Source organism: Nannospalax galili, unplaced genomic scaffold, assembly GCF_000622305.1.
Source record: "Nannospalax galili isolate Female #2095 unplaced genomic scaffold, S.galili_v1.0 scaffold87, whole genome shotgun sequence".
NCBI classification, from domain to species: domain Eukaryota; kingdom Metazoa; phylum Chordata; class Mammalia; order Rodentia; family Spalacidae; genus Nannospalax; species Nannospalax galili.
The window spans coordinates 9,485,525-9,505,208 of record NW_008360320.1 but is presented as its reverse complement, the minus strand read 5'-3'; the positions used below and the strand labels follow the sequence as shown (position 1 = coordinate 9,505,208).

The 19,684-nt window shown below is 36.8% G+C and overlaps 1 protein-coding gene across 1 annotated transcript in view; it reads left to right on the top strand.

The window, feature by feature from the left end:
- Arhgap15 (Rho GTPase activating protein 15) overlaps positions 1-19,684 on the top strand; it is a 612,017-nt gene that overhangs the window by 382,524 nt on the left and 209,809 nt on the right. The window contains exon 9 of the mRNA XM_008825192.2: positions 7,684-7,806. Within this exon, the coding sequence (XP_008823414.1) occupies positions 7,684-7,806 (123 nt within the window). The remainder of the gene's footprint in view (positions 1-7,683; positions 7,807-19,684) is intronic.

Sequence of the window (19,684 nt, the reverse complement as noted above, 5' to 3'; positions counted from 1 at the left end):
TATATATAGTGCTATATACATGTGTTTAAATGCATATATTATAATGTTTCTTTTCTTTTTGTGTGAGGGATATATATATATGTGTGTGTATGTATGCATATATGTGTGCAAATGTATGTGAAGGCCAGAGGTAGACATCAGGTGTCTTCCTCTATCACTCTCCACCTTATATTTTGAGACAGAGTGTCACTGGGTTGTCATTAATTGGCTGAGACTAGCTGACAAGTGAGCTTCAGGAATCTACCTCTCTCCCTTGCTACTCAGAGCTGGGGTTACAGACATGTGCACCAGGCCCAGCTTTTTATGTGGGTACTGGGATCCAAACCCAGTTTCTTGTGTTTATATGGTAAGCTCTGTACCTACAGAGCCATCTCTCCAGCCCCATACCTTATTCTAATTCAAATAAACACAAACTCTTCTAAACTAATAATTATTTGATTTTAATACAAATTTCTTAAACTCATACATATATATTTCTCAAATATATGTATATATATATATATACATACGTATGCATATTTCTGTTGTACCTCAGATTTCTCTGGATACATTGGATACATTGTGCCATTCTCTTTCTAACAAGATATAGTATATTCTTTTCCAAAGATGCGTTGTAGGCCCAGGAATTGTAAGAGTTAAAGAAAAGCTTCAAAGTTGTCACAGTTTACCGTGCTCTATGCCTGTTAAGAATACATCTTTGCACAGTTTCAGGAATGTACAAACTAATGTACACACACAGTCTGTTCTGGTAGCTCTCACTATAAATTTGTATATTGAGAGAGGATTTCAATATTTCCAAGTTCAACAGTGCTAAGAGGGTTCTAGAGTCTGAGCCAGAGCCACCTTAAAATGTGTAATATCTTTCAATGTACATTTGATTTCCTTCTTCAACACTATTCGCTTTTTTCACAAAGAACTAAGTGTTAATTTTCTAGAGCCTTACTATGCAGTTAATTGCCATGCATACAGCTCACTTGTTCAGGATGATCCCTGTTTAGAGACTGATATCCATGTTCTCTGTAAGGCTCTTTTCATTTGATTTGACTGTGCCTGTTTTCTATCACTGGGAAAGTATCCATTCCTGTATTGAATATTCCATCTTTCCTCATAGAAAACATATTTCTACTACACAGTCCCCTTTGTCTGGATTGATGCCCTGTGTTATTCTTTTCTCTGTTCTTTGGTAATTTAAATTTCAAAGTCAGCTACTGCTTTAGCTCAGGAACCACTTACTTTATTAGCAAATTTATCAAAGTTTTGAGTGCCTCTCAAAACAGTTTTGCCGACACTGTGTCAAGTCATAAGGAGGCAAGTTAAAATAACTAGTCAGTAGAAGAATGTTCCAGTGATCTGACCCTACATCTTACTTTGCAGCTGATTCTGTTTCGAGAAACAACAGCACTGAGTTTCTCTAGACACTAGAGATTATTGCTATTTAGATATATTGTCTATATTTTACTTTTGTTTTTCTGGAAGTGAAGTAGAACTTTAACCAGAGGTACAAAGGTCTTTTTAAAACCTGGATCACAAAAGAAACTTATCAATCTTCAGTGAAAGGAAGGATGGATATTGTACTGCTCTTAACTTCAATATTGTAGCCATCATTATCACCATCATTGAAAGTACTCATTATGCAACTTAAAACTTTGTGAAAGTTGTAACAAAGAGCTAAAAAATACATTATCAACATGGACACACCTATTGTATATTAGCAGCAAAGCAAAAATAGTAGGCCTATACATAAAAGGTAAAGAATAATTTGTGTCATAGATGATGAGCCCCTTAGAGATGGAAGATATGGGAAAGTACCCATGAAATTTCTATATGATTGAATGATAGTAGTTTCCAGCTTTTTTATTAATACTGAGAATGTAAAAATGAGGTTAGACTTGACTATTTAAGTAGATAATTTATTCTAAAAATAAACATTTTCTTTATATAAATTCTCATTTTTCCATTAAAGGGTATATAGCATAAATATGAGTCATTGACTATATAATGTGTACAAACAATTCTGCTATGAGTTTAATAGTCTGTTTTGTATTTCTGTAATGTTTTGTGGGAATTAGGTGGTTAAAACGAAGTACTGCTGTTAAAATCCCTACATTAACTCTTCTAATTATTTCCAGATTTAATAATGATTTGTGTTTTGAGTAAGTTACTTAAAGTTTCAATAACTTATTTTCTCAGGCTGCATATTAAGAATTGAAATTATGACTTCTATTCACAATGAGCATGTTGGGGGAATATCATATGACCAATAGTACATTAAGCCCAAACCTCACCTTTTGCCCACTCTGATGTAGGGAGTATGTGGGAAATTCTGCATGGTCTAAAGCTGCGTGCTGGAGAGAGGAAAGCGGCACCTGTGGCACCCCCATTATTAGCCTGAGTGTGCATGCCCCAGAAGAATCAGACAAGAGGCTGGAAAGAAATTTAATGAACTTTATTTTCTTTCCAATCAATTTTGAGCAAGGTGCTCTTATTTAAGTAATTTAGAAAGAACCCAAGCAGAGTAATTCCAACTAAAAGGAAGTTGTACTGGGAGATATGACCAGAAACAACTCTACACTTTTACCCAGTCCTTGGGATGGTTTGGAAAGCGTTTTGGAATCCCTAAGGATAAAAGCCTGACTTAGCCTTGTTTTGAGAATTCTTCCTGGATCTCCCCCTGTGGACACCACAGCTGATGGGGCTGGCCATTCCTGCCAGCTCTGTCCTGATGTCCCGCTGAATGGAAACTGAAGGGCTAGGCACTCTTGGCTGTTAACAGAATGCTCTAGCTAAACCTGAAGCTGGTCTACATAAAACTTCTTTAGTAAAATAAAAGCAAGTAGTCCCGAAAGCTGCTCAAAGCTATGCTTCTGAAGGATGAAGACTCTGTTCTCTTTTAGTGACATTTCTGAAGGCTTAGCTGGCCTAGATTTTCCAAACTTAAAAAAAATAACAATAAAAACATGTAACTGTAACATGGGAATACCGGGGGAACCGCAGTTTGGCAGGCAAAGGAATATTTCAAAATAAAGTCCCAAGTAAGAAAAGTTCTGGCAGATGCACAATTCTGAATCACATTATCCAAACTGTTAGATTCTGGAAGATTTGGGGTTTTCTTTTGTGGTTCCCATACCCTTAATAGAACTGTAGTAGAGACCACATGTGTGGCCTCCTCCTCCCTTACTACTGTGAGAAAAAATAGATGTATACAAAGGGTCCCAGTGGCACCAGGCACTCCTATCTCCAGGGGTGGTTTTAATGCCCTAGTGGCCAACTCAGGTATAAAACTTGTGTTGGACTAATGCCTATTGTCCCATGTAATGCTATTAACTGAAGATCATCTTAGAAAGCTCACCATACTAACACCTTCAGAAGCCCTGGATCTTGTCTCCCCTCTGCCTTAGCAGCAATTAAATCTCTCAAGTAGTTAAGAATGCTGCTTAAAGCTAATGCTTTTTGCCTCTGTGTGCTGAGATTTAAATTGCATACTGTTATTTGAGATTTATAGTCTTTGAAAAATATCCTATTCATTTGGTCTTGAAAGAAAAGATCATCATCAGTGAAAAAATGGAAAGAAAGCATAAAGGAAATGTAAGTCAGTTCTAGAAAACCCAGAAAGCTAGTACAATTAAGTTAACTCACATTGAGGTAAAAATATGTAGAGTCAAGAATGAATTCTCTGGTCTCCTATGAAAATCAGATTAAATGCTTTAGAATTTAAACTGTATCTCTATCAGCTTTTTTCATTTTCAAATAAATGTTTAAATGGGAATGGAAAAAAACTGCTCATTGGCTTAACATAAATCTTTTAAACAGCAGGAAGTTTCACCCTCAAAAAGTAGTTGAATCTCTGAGGAAAAAGAAAAGGCTGAATTCCATTTTTCATAAATGATGGATTATTGTACCACACTGTGTATTTTCCAGTAAACTGTCCTTTTATTTGCACTGTGTGATTACAAGTTTCTAAAAGTATGTGTGGGGTCACTTGGGTGCTGTGGGAAAATGGAAGGAACACAGTTCTGTGAAAATCAGTAGTGAAATCAGAAGCAAGCTATGTCCTGATTATCATAGGCATGTGTTTAAACTTTGCTTTCCTTAATTGGTTATGTTGTATTTACTTAAAATGAACAATTTGGCAAGATTTTCTCCCTTGACAACAGAAAAGCGTAAACTGTTTTATAAGTTTGGCTGTTAAAATCGGATTTGTAAGGCACAATATTCAAAGGCTTTTACTGCTGTTTGCATGGACCCTATGATAGACCTGTCTTTATAGCCAGGCATTTCTTACATTTTTATTTTATATTTACAGCATTTTCAAGATATTTGGTTAATAAAAGTATGCCATGTATTACAGTCAGTCATCTGTTGACTTTAACTTCTTCATAACTCTTCTTAAAACAAAATGAGCAAAACAATGATAGCAAAGGCCTTGTAATCTGACTTGTCGTCTGAGGATGATTATTTATGGCTTCAGGAAATGGAAACTGACGCTCCGGAAAGTGATCATTACTGGCACCCTTGGAGAGTTTGACTGTGTTAAAAACTGTAATCTACCCAAGATTCTCTGAGCTTCTCAGGGAGTGTAAGAAGAAAGGAAGATAAAGCATTTAGAAACATATTTTCAATCCAATGCACCTTACAGACATTTCTCACATGTGGAGCCAGATGGTAGTATTGAAAACAATATAATATACATATATAGCTCTCTAATTAAGAATACTATCACTAGAATACCTAGGGGGTTCCAAAAAGATATAACTCACTACATAATTATTTTCATAATGTAGCATTTGTAATGTGTGTATGTGTGTGTGGGGGGGGTGTTAATTTGCAAAGTACTTTCTAATCACATCATGTTTATGAGTTCCATAATGGCAGAAAAAAGTACCTTGCCTGGTCCTGCATTTCTTGACACTCTGTCATAGAGATTTTGAGGTAAGATATGAAATGGAAAACAGGGAGCTAGAGAGGTGTCTCAGCAGTTAAAGGCACTGGATTCTGTTCCCAGCACTCATGTGGCAGCTAACAACCATCCTCAACTCCAGTTCCAATGCCTTCTACTGGCCTCCAGATCATTAGATAGCTGCACATGGTGCATATAAGCATATAAGCATATAAGCAGGCAAAAAACTCATATACACAAAATAAATATTAGTTAATTAATCTTTGGGAAAAAAAGAAATGATGCCGGTGTGGTGGTGCATGCTTTAATCCCAGCACGCAGGAAGCAGAGGCAGGCTGATCTCTGTGAGATGGAGACCAGCCCGCTCTATATAGTGAGTTCCAGGCCTGCTGGGGTTTCTGGAGACACAGTCTAAAAAAAAAATAATTTAAAAATTTTAAAAAAAGAAAGAAAGAAATGGAAAGCAGTACCTTTGGTAACCTGTAGAAACTTAGAATGATAGCCCATAAAATTCCAAAGATGGACTTGAGAATAAAATTTCCTCGAGGCCTGAACTCGGAAGGATGTTAAGTGTACTTTAGACTCTCACATTAGAACCCACACCTGAGAACTTGGACCACAGCATTAGTCACATACTACTTACCGGTGGTCATTGTGTTGGCTGGCCAGAATGAAAGCTGATAGTATGCTGTCATATAAGCATGTCACTTCAAATAATTCTTCTTATCAAACAATGTTGACACCATTAATGTCTGAATAGTCCTGTTCTTGTAAAATCAATTTTTGCTTAAGTTCTAAGAGCATTTGTTGTTTTCCTCATTGTCCTGAGGCCAAGCTCTCCTCTAGGATCTCTTAGTCTGGTCTACTTCTATGTCCATCACCAGGTTGCATTATCAATACACAAGCCTGTGTGCTAGTCAAAATCACTAAACCCAATACTTCCATGCATGAAATAGGTGGCCAATTTGTATAGTTTTATATCATGAAGCAATGTTGTCCAGAAATACAATGTGAACCATATATGTAATATAAAAAATTTCTAGTAGCCAGGTTTCAAAAATATAAAACGAAATGAGTTTGGTTAAGCAGTTAAAAATGAATGCTTGGTGCTTTTCCAAAGGACTTGAGTTCAGTTCCCAGCATCCATATATGGCAGCTCATAACCACCAGTCCAGGGGCCTCCAAGTCCAGGGAACCTGCCCTCTTCTGGCATCCATGGTGACCTACATGCACATGCATATATACACATGCAGATAGAAAAAAGCATGTAAATAAAAGTAAAATAAGCATATAAGTATTTTTAATAATTAGCTGAAAATATTCAAAATATCATTATACAACATGTATTTCTAAATGCTCAATGGCCCGAAGCTGCTGGTGGCTTCTGTACTGGCTAGTACAGTTCTAAGCAGCACCTCTTCAATTATTACTGAAAATTTCATGTAAGATGATGGCATTCGCATAGCTCAATGGAAGGCATAGATAAGATTGCTCACTGTTAAAACACACACAAGGACCACAGGTGATCAGACTGCTCTGGTTCTGCTTTATCGCCCTAATTCCCTAGTACCAAGTACCTCCATAGCCTATTCCTTTAAGCACAGTAGCTGATCTGTAACAGTGATTCTCAACTTTTGCAAGCTGCAGATTCTCACAGTAGTGGCTGTACTTTTTATTCTCGCTTCACTTGATAAATAGATGGCTGGTAATAGGTAGACGGTAGATCTATATGTATTTATCTATAATGCAATCTTTTCCTCCTGCCCTCTCAGCCTGATGCTTCATCTTAGCTTCCAGCTTTGGAAGTGAAGCTCCATTCTGCCTGTGGTCCAAGCTGGAGGAAGGAGGATGCATATATAACCCATGTGACCACTTACTTATATGATTTCTCACACTCTGAATCGGGCAGATGTTTAGAAATAGACTATGTTTTTGTTGATAATTTGGCTGAAACAGTGGAGACTGAACTAAGGCAAATTTCTTATCTTACAGACAAAACAAATTGCCATCAGCAATTACTAACGACAGCCCTTGAGTGTGGTGGATGTGTACGCTCAATGAAAGCCCAACCTTGTGAGCTTTAGCCCGTTTTAATTCGTAGATTTTATTATGGAGTGTGATGATCAGTAGACATTCAGCAAGTTTTTGTTCAGGAATGAATTTGACACACATTTTACTCTGAAAATAAAATCAAGAATAGAAACCAGGGTAGAGGAATTATGAAGGTATAAAAATTCCAAGGCAAATCTATATTTCCAAATTTCACATATTTTGGAATCTATACATCAATAAGAAGGTTAAGAAGTATCTGCTTCAGAGAAGAAGTCATGGGAGTCAATGTAAAAAGGAAGACTAACAAAACTATTTGTACAAAGAGAACTTTCAAATATGCCTTACCTAGCAATAGTATGTAATCAGCATTAATTGAAATTAACAGAGTATAAAGCACTCCTTCGATTTAGACGACATTTTCTTTGACTGTAATTTTATGTTTAGATACAAAGAGGTGAAATTATCTAGAGAAAGGTTGCCGTGTTCAATATCGGGGACTGGAAGTGAAAATGAATTGAGGCTAAGGCCTTTCTCGTTATACATTAGGCTTACATTAGGACAGTGCCTTTTATATAGAGAAATTTTGCTCCAATCCTTACCTAGACAGAAGGGCCTGAGTCATTAATAAAGGCAATCATTCAGTAGCTGCTGTCTTCCACTTGTATTTACACTTCCATTTGTAATAATCATATATAGAAATTTACTGAAAGACTGATTTTGTTTTTAATCTCCAGTGTTCCGACTGCATCATAGTGCTTCTGATACAAGTGACAAAAACCGAGTTAAAAGCAGATTGAAGAAGTTTATTACCCGAAGACCTTCTCTGAAAACCATGCAAGAAAAGGGGCTTATTAAAGGTACAAGAAAGTTTCATCTTCTGAGGTTATTTGTTAAATTTTCTGCTGTGTAACAGAGGAAAAATAGTTGTCCAGAAAATGATCCTTGACTAGATAAAGTTGGTGGTAGATCACAGGAAGAAGGAATCGCTAGTGTTGGCAGCAGAGGACCTGGGCTCTGCAGCGGAAGCAGAAAAGGGATGTCCTGGGGGATGGCCTGTCAGAATGGCAGCATGTTCCCACAGGCCTGCACCCATTCACAGAAGTTGTCCCAGCGTACATAATAGCAGTTGTTTTATCACTGTCAGATGTGTCCTGATTTGGATGATGTTTCCTGATCCCCTGAGTCAGTCTGAGAGAGTGCTAGGAAGAAATATGGAGGCACAAGACATTGACAGTTCTCTCTAAAATGAAATGAGGAGATACCTCTGCAAATGTATCTCAGGTAGAGGGGGAGAAAATCCTATAGCCTTCAGCCACTAGGGCTGAAAAGACACGGATCCTGGTGTTACCATAATCAGAATTCAGGTCTTGATTCTACCAATCATGCCCATTGACACTGAAGAAATCATGAGCTTCCTCAGCCTCAGCTTTCCCATCTATTAAATGGGCATAATCATACCTTGAGAAGCATTCAGTAGTACTCTGTCAAGTCAACTTCATTGATCAGCCTTCAGTTCTACCTTAGAGTTCATCTTATAGATGATTATTGTTTTTATAGAAAGATTCAACTGCAGGTTACCTGCCTTCTTAAAAGATATGAAAATAAATTAGCAGCCCAAACAATTCCAACATTACATGAAGCTTACATTTTTGTGATTTGACAAAATGAAAGACATCTTAATTCAACAACAGTATCTTACTAAAGTCAAAACTTGAAAAGCAAATAAACATCTGCAGCACCCTCTAGAAGAGTCTGAGAACAGCCTGGAAGCTGGTGCTAATGCAGTTTACGACTGACATGCGTGCAGTTCCCAGCTAGAGCTCCATTAAGTTTTCACCATAGCTCACCAATGAGTCAGTATTCATTAGCAGAGCTATGGAAAATCTATGTGTAATTCTGATTTGATAAGCTTCCATTGTTGTCTTCAGTGGAATCTTTTTTCCAAATACAGATCAAGTTATGCAAATGTAGGCACTTCCTGGCTTGTTTCAATTTTATCTATGAACTTTTCTCAAGCCTTCCACTGAGTTTTATTCTTCAGCTGAGTAAAATGCATTAAAACAATATTTAAAGTACCCAGCCAGTCAAATTTAGTACCTCAGCATAGTGTCTTAGCATATGTAAGGCAAAGAAGGGGGAAGAAATGAAACAAAAATAATTCTTTCAAGGTGAAGAATATTTAGAAAGGGGCTGGAAAGATGTCTCAGTGGTTAAGAACACTGACTGTTCTTGCAGAAGACCTGGGTTTGAATCCAGGCACCCACATGGCAGCTAACGCCTGTCTGTAACTCCAGTTCCAGCAGATCCAATAGCTTCTTCTGTCCTCCGTGGGCATTGCGGGACACATGTGCACTTACTTATATGCAAGCATAACACTCATATACATAAAATAAAAATAATAAATAAAATATTTTTAAAAATAATATTTAGAAGGAGTGCTAATGATCTTAAAAATGAATCTGTAGCACATTTAAAAGGAGAATTTGTATCATGTACTTTAAACTGGTCTTCTAGATGTGGATGGAAGGTCCCTAGTAGCCTTTTGTGGTCCTCGACACCCGGGATTGCTTCTAAAGGGATCTGGCCACATCCCAATGTTTGCTTCTCTGTGGACTGTTTCCAAAGGTTGTGGCAACTGAGCTCTGAATTCAATCAGCCCTCAGTGAACTCTGACACTCAGCAGAGTGCCACAGACTCCTTCTTCAAAACCTGTGTTTTGTAGTCATGGAGACCTGGCCACAATGTGATCACATTGGCTAGAATCTGGATCTGGAAAGTCCCTCAATGGGTTGCATTTTCTAATTTCTTTAATATGTTTAGTGAGAAAAGCACATTGTGATACTAAATATAATAAGTAAGCAAGACAGCAGATAAGTCTGAATAATTGTAGAATGGGAAGAAATTTTCCCAGCTCAGATGGGTAGAGCAGTTCCTTTGCCATGCAGCAGGACCCCAAACACCTGCCCAAGTGTATTCATGACACCAAAGGGAGTTTATGACAGCGAGCTTCTCACTAGACATACAACTTGACTGCAGTTAATATGTAGATTATGGGCACAAGGATATATTTTAGGGTGGTAGGTATGTTCTTTAGTTTCTTTCAGCCAAGCTGTCCTATTGTAATCTTTTCAATCATAGCACAAATTCTGTGAACAAAAAATACTTAGATTTACATTTTTAGAAAAGACAGCTATCATTCAGTGTTGTGGTTGGTGTTTTTTAGCAATAATAGAATTGTGTGATTGTGTAGCAATAGAATTGTGTGATTATATAGCAATAATAGGATTGTGTGATTAGAAAACAATTCTGTTCATCTTATTGTAAACAAACCTAACTGAAATTAGCATCGCACTACATCCACTTTTAGTCCTTATACTAAGAACCTATTTAAAGAGTCAACAGCACACCTCAGGATGTATGCTTCAAAGCCATGTTTCCAGCCCCATTCCATTTTCTCTCAAGGTGACATCACTTTGGTTTCTGTCTTCGGGTCCTCTGGAGGTAGGCGCCACAGCCCTGTAGCGCTGTTGTGTAGGTACAGACCGGTTTGTTTTCTGCTACTATCTTATCTTTAGTGTTGTGAGGTTTTGCTTTATCACTCTTAAACAGTAGTTTATGTTTTCCCTGGTGAAGGCATGAACTTGACTCAGCTTCACCAAACCCCTCTCACCTGCCCTGTCTTGTCCCCAGGTGCACAAACTCAAAAGCACCCCATGTCCACTTTCCATTGGTCATCTACATCTGCTGCAGTACCACATACTGGATCTCCTCTTCCTTTCTTCCCAAGCACAACTCTTCCCACACTCAAAACCTAATGCCCTTGGTCAGGGTCAGAAAGGTCATCCTGGTTTTCTATTTGAAAGTTCTCTTAATACTTTCATTCTGCTTTAGCATGCCTTTAAGTTTGTTGCCCATGCTTTGTATCAAAATGTGAACAAAAACAACAATGAGCTTGATTTTGACCAAGTAAATATTACACACTTTGGTCAAGTAGTGTTCTAGATTGGATTAACATATCCATGGGTCCAATGTCATGGCTTGTGGGTCTCACCAGTGATGATATTCTTGTTTTCAAAGATTATGCTTCAAAATTCAATGAAAATCATATTACCATTCAACTTGATTTATATTTTGATTGTGACTTTGTGTGCCAACCCCCAAAACAGTGTTTTTCTTTCTTCTTGCTTTCTTGGTTTTCATGTCATTGAATACTTTCATCTTCCGGGTTTGTATTTCTAATCTACCACACCCTGCTTTCTCTTCCGAATATCTTCCGAATTCGTAAAAGATCCTCAGCTTGGAATGGTTGTTTAAAACGTCTGATTTTCTTTAGCTGTTCTGGGTTGTATTTGTTCTCCTATAAAAACCCATGATTTTTCCTTCTGGCTCTAATCCCTTTTTATTACTGTGAAACAGGATCCATTAACCTATTTAGAAATCATGGAACTGTGATTATCTAAAAATACCTTCAGTATGCCCACACGTTATTTTTGTTTGTATGCTTTGAAAACTCCCGTCTGCCAACGAGGGCAAGTTTTTGATAGGTTTTATCTTTGTTTGCTTTTGTTTTGGACTTCTTTTCTTTGTGCTGAGTATCAAACCCAGAACCTTGAACATGCTATACAAGCACTACCACTGAGCTTTGGCCCCAACTAATGCCCACATATTTTACCAGTAGCTCAGTTGGGTATAAAATTCCACTGCTTCTATGACAGAACTGAATGCTCCACTTTCATAAGTGCCCTATTTTTATATGGTTATGCTTGTTTTTCCTCTCAAAATCACTGGGAATTTTTATTTAAGTTTTTTTAGATAAATAATGTATATAGTTGACAAAACTACATATATATAATGTATATAGTTTTCAAATATGTTCTGCTTAGCACTTAATTCCAAGTATGACAATTCCTTTCAACTCTGGTGTGTTCGCCTTGTTTCCACGCTGACAGACTCCTCTCAGGTGTGCACTGTTCCTCTTCTGAGAGCTTCATTATGTGATTATCTTTATTAAGGGACTATTCATCTTGGTTGTTTTTTTCCTATCTTAATTTTTCTCATATTCTGGAAGAATTCTCAGCATTATCTCTCAATCTTTATATTTATTCAAGTAGAGTGATCATAATTTCAATTTTCTAGACATATTGTTTCTCTCTTCTTTTGTATGTCTCATTTTTCCCACATCATGAGACCAGAGCCTTTGTGCCCATCCTGCCCCATCCCTAATAGCACTAGCACTCTATACACATTCATTGAGAATGTGGAAATATGTGTGTTTCTTTAAATTGTTTGAAGATGTAAATTAGAATTTATTGTTGCTTTAGGGGTTTGATTTTTTATATATTTATTTATTTTTTTATTTTACGTGTATATTGCCTGCATGTGTGTAAGTGCACCCATGTTGTACAATGCCTGTGGAAGTCAGAAGTGGTTGTTGGATCCCCTGGAGCTGGAGTTATGGACAGTTATTTGCCACCATGTAAGTACTAGGACATGAACCCGAGTCCTTTGCAAGGGCAGCCAGTGCTTGTAACCACTGAACAATATCTCTAGCTCCAAGACTTGATTTTTAATTTAAAAATATTCTCTTTCATTTTTTTGAAGCATCCATTTCTGTTTACTTATGGTCATTCTATTTCTATCAAATCAATGATTTTGCTCAAATATCTGTCAAGTCTCTAAGGAAGGCAAGAATAATAGAATGCACTGGCTTCAAGAAAAGTGAGTTGAAATTTTGAGTCTGGCTTATGACCATCAATTTGGTAATTTTATTATAGTAAAGACTACTAAATATGTAAATTATGAAAATATATATTTATTTATAAAAGTCTGTAAATTGGCATGTGCTCATTTCCTTCCCAACTACATTCACTTACACAGTGTCATCTAATTGCTGGAACATTTAGGTAATTACCTCCACAGACACAACTAATTGTTTCAGGTTTCTTTCAAAGAAGAAAATAATGTCTTTGAAAAGTTATAGCACTTATGTAAAATATGTCAATTACATTGAGAAGTAAAGAAATATTTGTCATTCCAAATGCAGATGAAGTTCTCAGCCCCAAGCACCCTAAACAGTCGTGTTTATGAATACTAAAATCATTGAGTCAAGCAAAGTATTTTAAAATAATTTGTTAGAATGACTATATGGCAAAATAACCTTATTGTCACACTGTTAATTTCAGCAAAATATGTCTGAGCATCAGTGCAATGCAGCTTTGAATAGAGACATGCTTCAACTCTGCCGCTTTCTCAGTGTTAGCCTGAGAATAATTATATTTGGATTTATATACTAGGGCATGGGTCTATCATTACTTGGGCATGAAGTACTCTCACAACTTCCACAATACGCACTAATGTGCTTAAAAATATCTTGTAAATCTTCTTTTCTTCAAACTTCTTTATGGCTCATAATTGAACTGTGATCCTTACATGTGAGCTATGTCATGATTTAATAATAGCCAAAATTAATAGCCAACCTTAAGCTTCTTTATCTTGGCCTACAAGCTTCCTGGTTCCTTTGCATTAATAGGTCCCAGGCAGTTTCTGTTATTTAAAGGCTCTTAGGAGCAAATGTGTTGGTAATAGACTATCACATAGCTAGCTTTTGTTTAATAATAAATATTGGTCACCATGAGATGGAGAAATGTTGGAAATGGTGCACCTGGGTTCATGGTGAGCCTATGTCTTTCAACAGCCTGTTAGCTGGGCAGGAAATGATTAGGGCCTTATGAGATATTAAAAAGAGTTTAACTTTGGAAAAATGAAAGAAAATGGGATCCAGAAAGGGACTATTTAGTTAAGAGGGAAAAGATAAGCCAGTATAACAAATTGGTTTCCTTATGGTTCAAGAATTTATTCTTAGGGGAGGAGACCTTTTACTACAGACATTAGTTGGAATATAGTATTATATGAGAACGCAACTTGCATATACAACCATCCCTCCAGATCCATATGCTCAACATAAATGGGTTTGACCAACCACAAATTGAAGATATTAGGGAAACAGGTATTTGGTTTGCAGTCAGTGACCTCTCAATCCCATTCTCATTCTTGTCCTGGTGAAAAGTGTTGGTTTTATATATGGAATTTGTCATATACTCCTCAGAGTAGGTATAACTCTGCTATCATTTAAAAGTATTGTATTTGGCTATGTGTTTTAGTCTTCCAGGCTAAGGGCTGTCAGATTTCTATAAAGAAGTAGAGAGTGAATAAAGAAGCAGTATGTACACAGTTAGACTTAGCTTCACCCTATGAGTGTATACCATGCTTTAAGCATATGCTGTGTATCTCGAATTGCATTTGTATGTGTGTTTGTATGCATCTGTGTATGTTTGTGTGTGTGTGTGTGTGCATGTATATGTTTGTGAATGTGTATTGCATGTATGTGTGTGTCTGTGTATGTGTGTGTTCATGTGTGTTTTTAGACTTTGGAATATGCTATCATCAGACAAACCAAGGTGAGCAACATTTCCCAAAGAAAATCCCTGGTTAGTTGCAGGTGATCAAAAGTCAGTCCTCTGTGACATTTCCTTTTGGTGTCAGATGGCAGCTGCCCTCTAGAGAAGTAGTCCATAACTGTTTCAAGCCTCTCATCACAGCCTCAGTCTCTCCTCTGTGAGAAGATGTGAGGCTCTTGTTCAAAACCACCTCTGCACAGGTGAGATACCATTAGCACAGTTTTCTCTCACAGGCATCACTGGCTTCCCAGGCAGGCCATAGTTTTTCAGCTTAGTTTGTGGTAGCTTTTCACATTTTCTCTAGGCCCTGTTAACAACAGCCAAAGCCAGTCCTTAGTATTAACTTTCTCCAGTATATTTTTTTTTATAATTCTACTCTGCATACCAAGTATTAGCTGGAGATTTCATTCTGTGGTGAAACAGATCATTCCAGGAGGTTGAAGCAGAATTTCGTCCTAATCTAGAAACTGAACAAATTGATAGCTAAATGTTTCATATGCAACAAGACAAGTTGAATTTTCCATAGCATTTGAGAGCAGAGGTCTGCAGATTCCTCATGTACAGTTAAGCAGGATTTAAGAATCTATGGTATGGGCTGGAGAGGTGGCTCAGTGGTTAAGAACACTGACTGTTCTTGCAGAAGACCCGGGTTCAGATCCTATCAACCACATGGCAGCTAACAATTGTCCGTAACTCCAATTCCAGAGGCTCCAATAGCCTCTTCTGTCCTCCATGGGCATTGCACATACCTACATGCAGGCATAACATTCATACACATAAAATAAAAATAATAAACAAAATATTTTTAAAAAATCTACAGTATATGAGTGTTGAATGTGTCTCTAAAAATGATATACACAAGAGCTTTCACAACAAGTAGCTCATCAGGGACCACATTCAGCAGATGTGTTAGTCTGCTATGAATTACAAACTATTAATGAGAACATTTAATTTGACATATCCTAAGATTCAGTGAGTGGTTTTGGTAACTGTTACCATTACTGATAGTTGGTCTTACAAATCTTTTTCCCTTCAAATTCATGTCTGTCATATCAACAATATTCCATAACTTTCCAAGATTAAAAACAAATCAGGTCTGTTCTAAATAAAATTACCACCCTTTTGCTGATTTACCCTACCTTATTAATGATTAAAAATTATCCACCCTCAAGCTAGGTGTGGAGGTGCAGGCCTCTGATCCCAGATGCTTAACAGGCTGACATGGTAAGCTTACTTCAGCCCAGAAAAGAAGTTAACTCAGTCACTGTAAAACTCATTCATTAGGAAAACAGTTCCAATTGCAAAATCACGTTTCCCGGCATTTTCTATGTTTGTCTGTGGGAGGAAGGCAATAGGTCAGATCAGAATTTGAATAATCACAATTAGCTGTCTCTCCATGCCAGTCAAACCACAATATTCAAAGGTGAACCTCTCAGGTTTCCTTTGAAATTGACTGTGTTACTCCAAGTATGTTTTATCAAAGCATTTTCTGGGGCAAAAGATGGGAAAACATAAACTTTATGTAGTATTGCTCCTCCTTAGATATTTTCTTTTAATATGCTCTTTCTTTTTGAAGATAAAAGTACATAAAAGAGTTCTGAGGAAGGCAGCTAAATGTCATAAACACCCTGCACTCCTCCTCCCCCAGGGCTCCATCGCCCAAAATTTAGAAACGGTTTGATGGAAGTGAGGACTGCCTTGATCTTGTTGGAATGCCCCTCCTTCATTGTGGACTTCTCTCTACCGGTGGCAAATCCCGCAGGAAGTCTCTCCCGGGAGGGAAAGAGGTGTTTCTAGCAGCCATGTTTTCCAAACACAAAATTGAGACACATGGCCTGACGATGACATAATATTTGAAGTTAGAGCAGTGCTCAAAGATCGAGAACATATGGCTGTTTTCTTATAAAAAGCAACCATTTAAGACACTTTCTAGATTCTTATTCACAAAGGCAAATACCCTCAATTCCTTTCTTTTCTCACTAAAAGAAATATTACCCAAAGATCGCAAGTGACCAGTTTTCCCATAAACGTTTCTTTGGGAGCTTGAAAACTGTCCTGTTGACTAGAAAGCTGAATGCCCAGCCATCAAGGAAGAAATGCAAACCAGACTACTGAACGTATTATGAATATATCGCTCTTCTTAAAAATGTTAGTTGGTTTTTCATACTGGAGTATTGACTAACTGTCTGTGTTTGATGTATGGTTTACCAGCCTGATGTCGACTTATGGTTAGAGCTTAACTTGTTAGTTCTGCTTTTGCAGCCAATTCAGAATAACTACAGATGCCTCGAGATATTAAAATTGACTGCTCAAATGGACTCAGTGTGGGAGTTTCATTGGTTTTAAATTGATAACAGCTGAAAGAGTGAATGATTAAAGTTTACACGAGCATAGGACGCGGCTATTTCACAGGAACAGATTCCAGTAGTGTGGGAAATGTTTTCTTTCTTTTTCTATTATAGTTATTTCTAAGAAATCTTGATTTAAATTTTAAATTGCATGAAAATATTCAGAAGCTTAAGGAAGAAATAACTCGAGACACTGAGATAAATTGTGATGCAGTGGCTTTCTAATCTGTAGGGAACGTTTAAAGCTAAGTAGCATTCCGTAAGGTGGTAATTGTGTCTATTTCCCAGGCATTTGGGCTAAATAAGCTGTATAGAAAGCATAAACTGTCATAATAGAAGATTTGGAGTGTCATGTACATCTCTTTCTTCAACTCATAAAAACCAAAGCTCCAAAGTGCCTTATCATAGATAAGTTAAACAAAACCGCCTCTTCGCTTCCTTATCCCCCTGGGAACTCTTATTATTGTTTTCATTGTTTAAAACCATGTTCTGAATACTTTCTTCTCACGCAAGGGAAAAAAAAAGAAAAAGAAAAAAAAGAACTTGGGAGAGGAATAGAAAAAAAATTTCCCCTCCTTAAATCAGGTGTACCTTACACAAAGAAAGTTTTCTGGAAATGTATTTTGATGACTTGGTAGTTAGCTTAGGGAAAAGACCCAGTAAATTCAAAACAATTAAATTTTATAAAAAGAAATAGCTGCTTATAATATATAATTTCTTATATTTTTCCAAGAGTTCAGGGCCTTCGCTATACAATTCTATATCCTGTCTGTTCTATCTTCAAGTGTTTCTACTCTCTTACCTTTAATTTACCATTAAAAATGTTGCAAACTCTTCATGAAGCTGAGAGAACATTGTTCTATAATGATATAATCAATTTTGGGGTGTTGAAGAATATGAAGCTGTATAATATTTACCTATTTCCGTACTCATTTTGAAAAAGATCTGAATCATTGTGCTCACTAGAATATACCCAGATAAGAAGCAATTCTTTATCAGGTTTTGAACAAGTGATTCAAATATACTTAGCAACAATGATAGTGAAAAATAATATGTATACCTGGACATACAAGAAAATCAAAATGTAAAAGATGTAATTTAGAAAACAAATACATCATGAATGTTCTGGTCAATAGGTGTAAGAAAATTTATTATGCATTTATTTCTTGAACTTTGTCCAAAATTAAAACTTTGATGTTATTTACTCCTTGAATTTTGCCCAGAAGTATAAGCTGTATAGCTGAACAAAATCATACAATTGCCTGACTCAATGCCTTCCTGAGATGCACACAACTGTCAAATCATGCTTTTGTTATGGTGGATAGCTTGTGCAGATCGCTGCCTAAGAATCTGCCACTAGGACTGATGTTTCCAGAGGATGTAATTCCCTTAGAAACACAGAGCAAAAGAGACAAATTTCGATCTCTTTCAACTGTTGTTGCACTCCAATTTTTAAAATGATTTTCTTATCTAACCATATTAGACAGGAGGGAAATTTTAGAGGAGATGTCATCCAAGTTAAACACATGTGAGGACCATTAACTTGAATATATCACTCATAGCATGTCCCTTTGAACTTATAACTCAAATTCATAGGAGGAAAAGAAAAGATGGAGCAGGAAGAGCCCTGGCCTTAGTTAACCTCACAATGAAGGAATCTATCACACAACTAGAGGCTGAGGAGTAAGAAAGCAGATGGTCTGAAAGTAATGTCTTGAGGATATCTTAGTATCTTGAAATTCAAAATAATTTAAAAGTCAGAAAAGCCATTATTCCGTCAGGTCTGTCATACGTTCATTCGAGGAACAGCAAAATACTTGAAGTGACTCCACACTTGAAATACACTCGGGCCTTGAGCCTGTTCCAATATTTTATCTTAAAAAAGCTAATTAACATAGAAGACCATTCAATATTATGTAAAGAATTTGACAGGACCTCATTTAATGTTTCTTTTTTTTTTTTTAGAAACAAAACATGTCAAAAGAAGAAACAAGCCTATTTTGATTTTGGTTATGAATCTGTTCATATAATTATTGGTTGAAAAAGTCAGAAACATAGAAAGGCAAGCAAGGTTAGACCCGTTGTTAAAAATCAGACTTCCCTATGAGATTAGAGATAATAATTCTCTATCATAAGCTTCATCTATTCATGTGTGTACTTCATACCCTTTTAATCAGAAAGATCAGATAGTTGTAGGATGAGTGAATAATCTGGAAGAAACTATGTATTGGTTGGAAAGCTACTGTTAAACATAGGAAAGATGATTAGATACTAAAGAAGGTGATGTTCAACTCAAGGTGCCACAGTACACATGTAACATGGATAAAGTATTCCATATATAGCTATACAGTCTAACCACAAACTAGACCTACCCATAAACCAGGACACCACAGGCATGCCTGTAGCCATAGAAGGGAGTGACAGAACAGAGATGAATGATGAGAAAACCAGAAAACTCAGACTCAGCTAATCCAAAACAAGGTAATTCACTGGAGAATAATTTGGGAAATGAGATACATTCTCTGAGGAATACTTTGATGTAAGTCTTAGTGGAAAGCCTTCCAGGTTATAGTCCAAAGATCTGTCCCTACAATTAGCAGTTACAGTGTGAACTTTATCAAAATCCTAGATGGAACCTCTCTGTGGCCACTTGCTGGTATCACTGACGTGATTCTCTGAGAAGTTATGGACATAGATGTGACCTTCAGATTCATGTTCATAGCTAGAGCTTTGACACTCATCTGAGATGTGCTAAGAGGAATCTGTACTAGTTAATCAAGCATACCCTCTAAAGGCAAGGAATAGCCTATATTAGAAAAGGAATATTGCCTCCATTACAACCAGTCTTGAATACTGGGTTAAAAGAGCATCTAGAAAATATTCAACTATTTTGGAGAGAAAGTGATACTTGAGCACAACAGCTATACTTA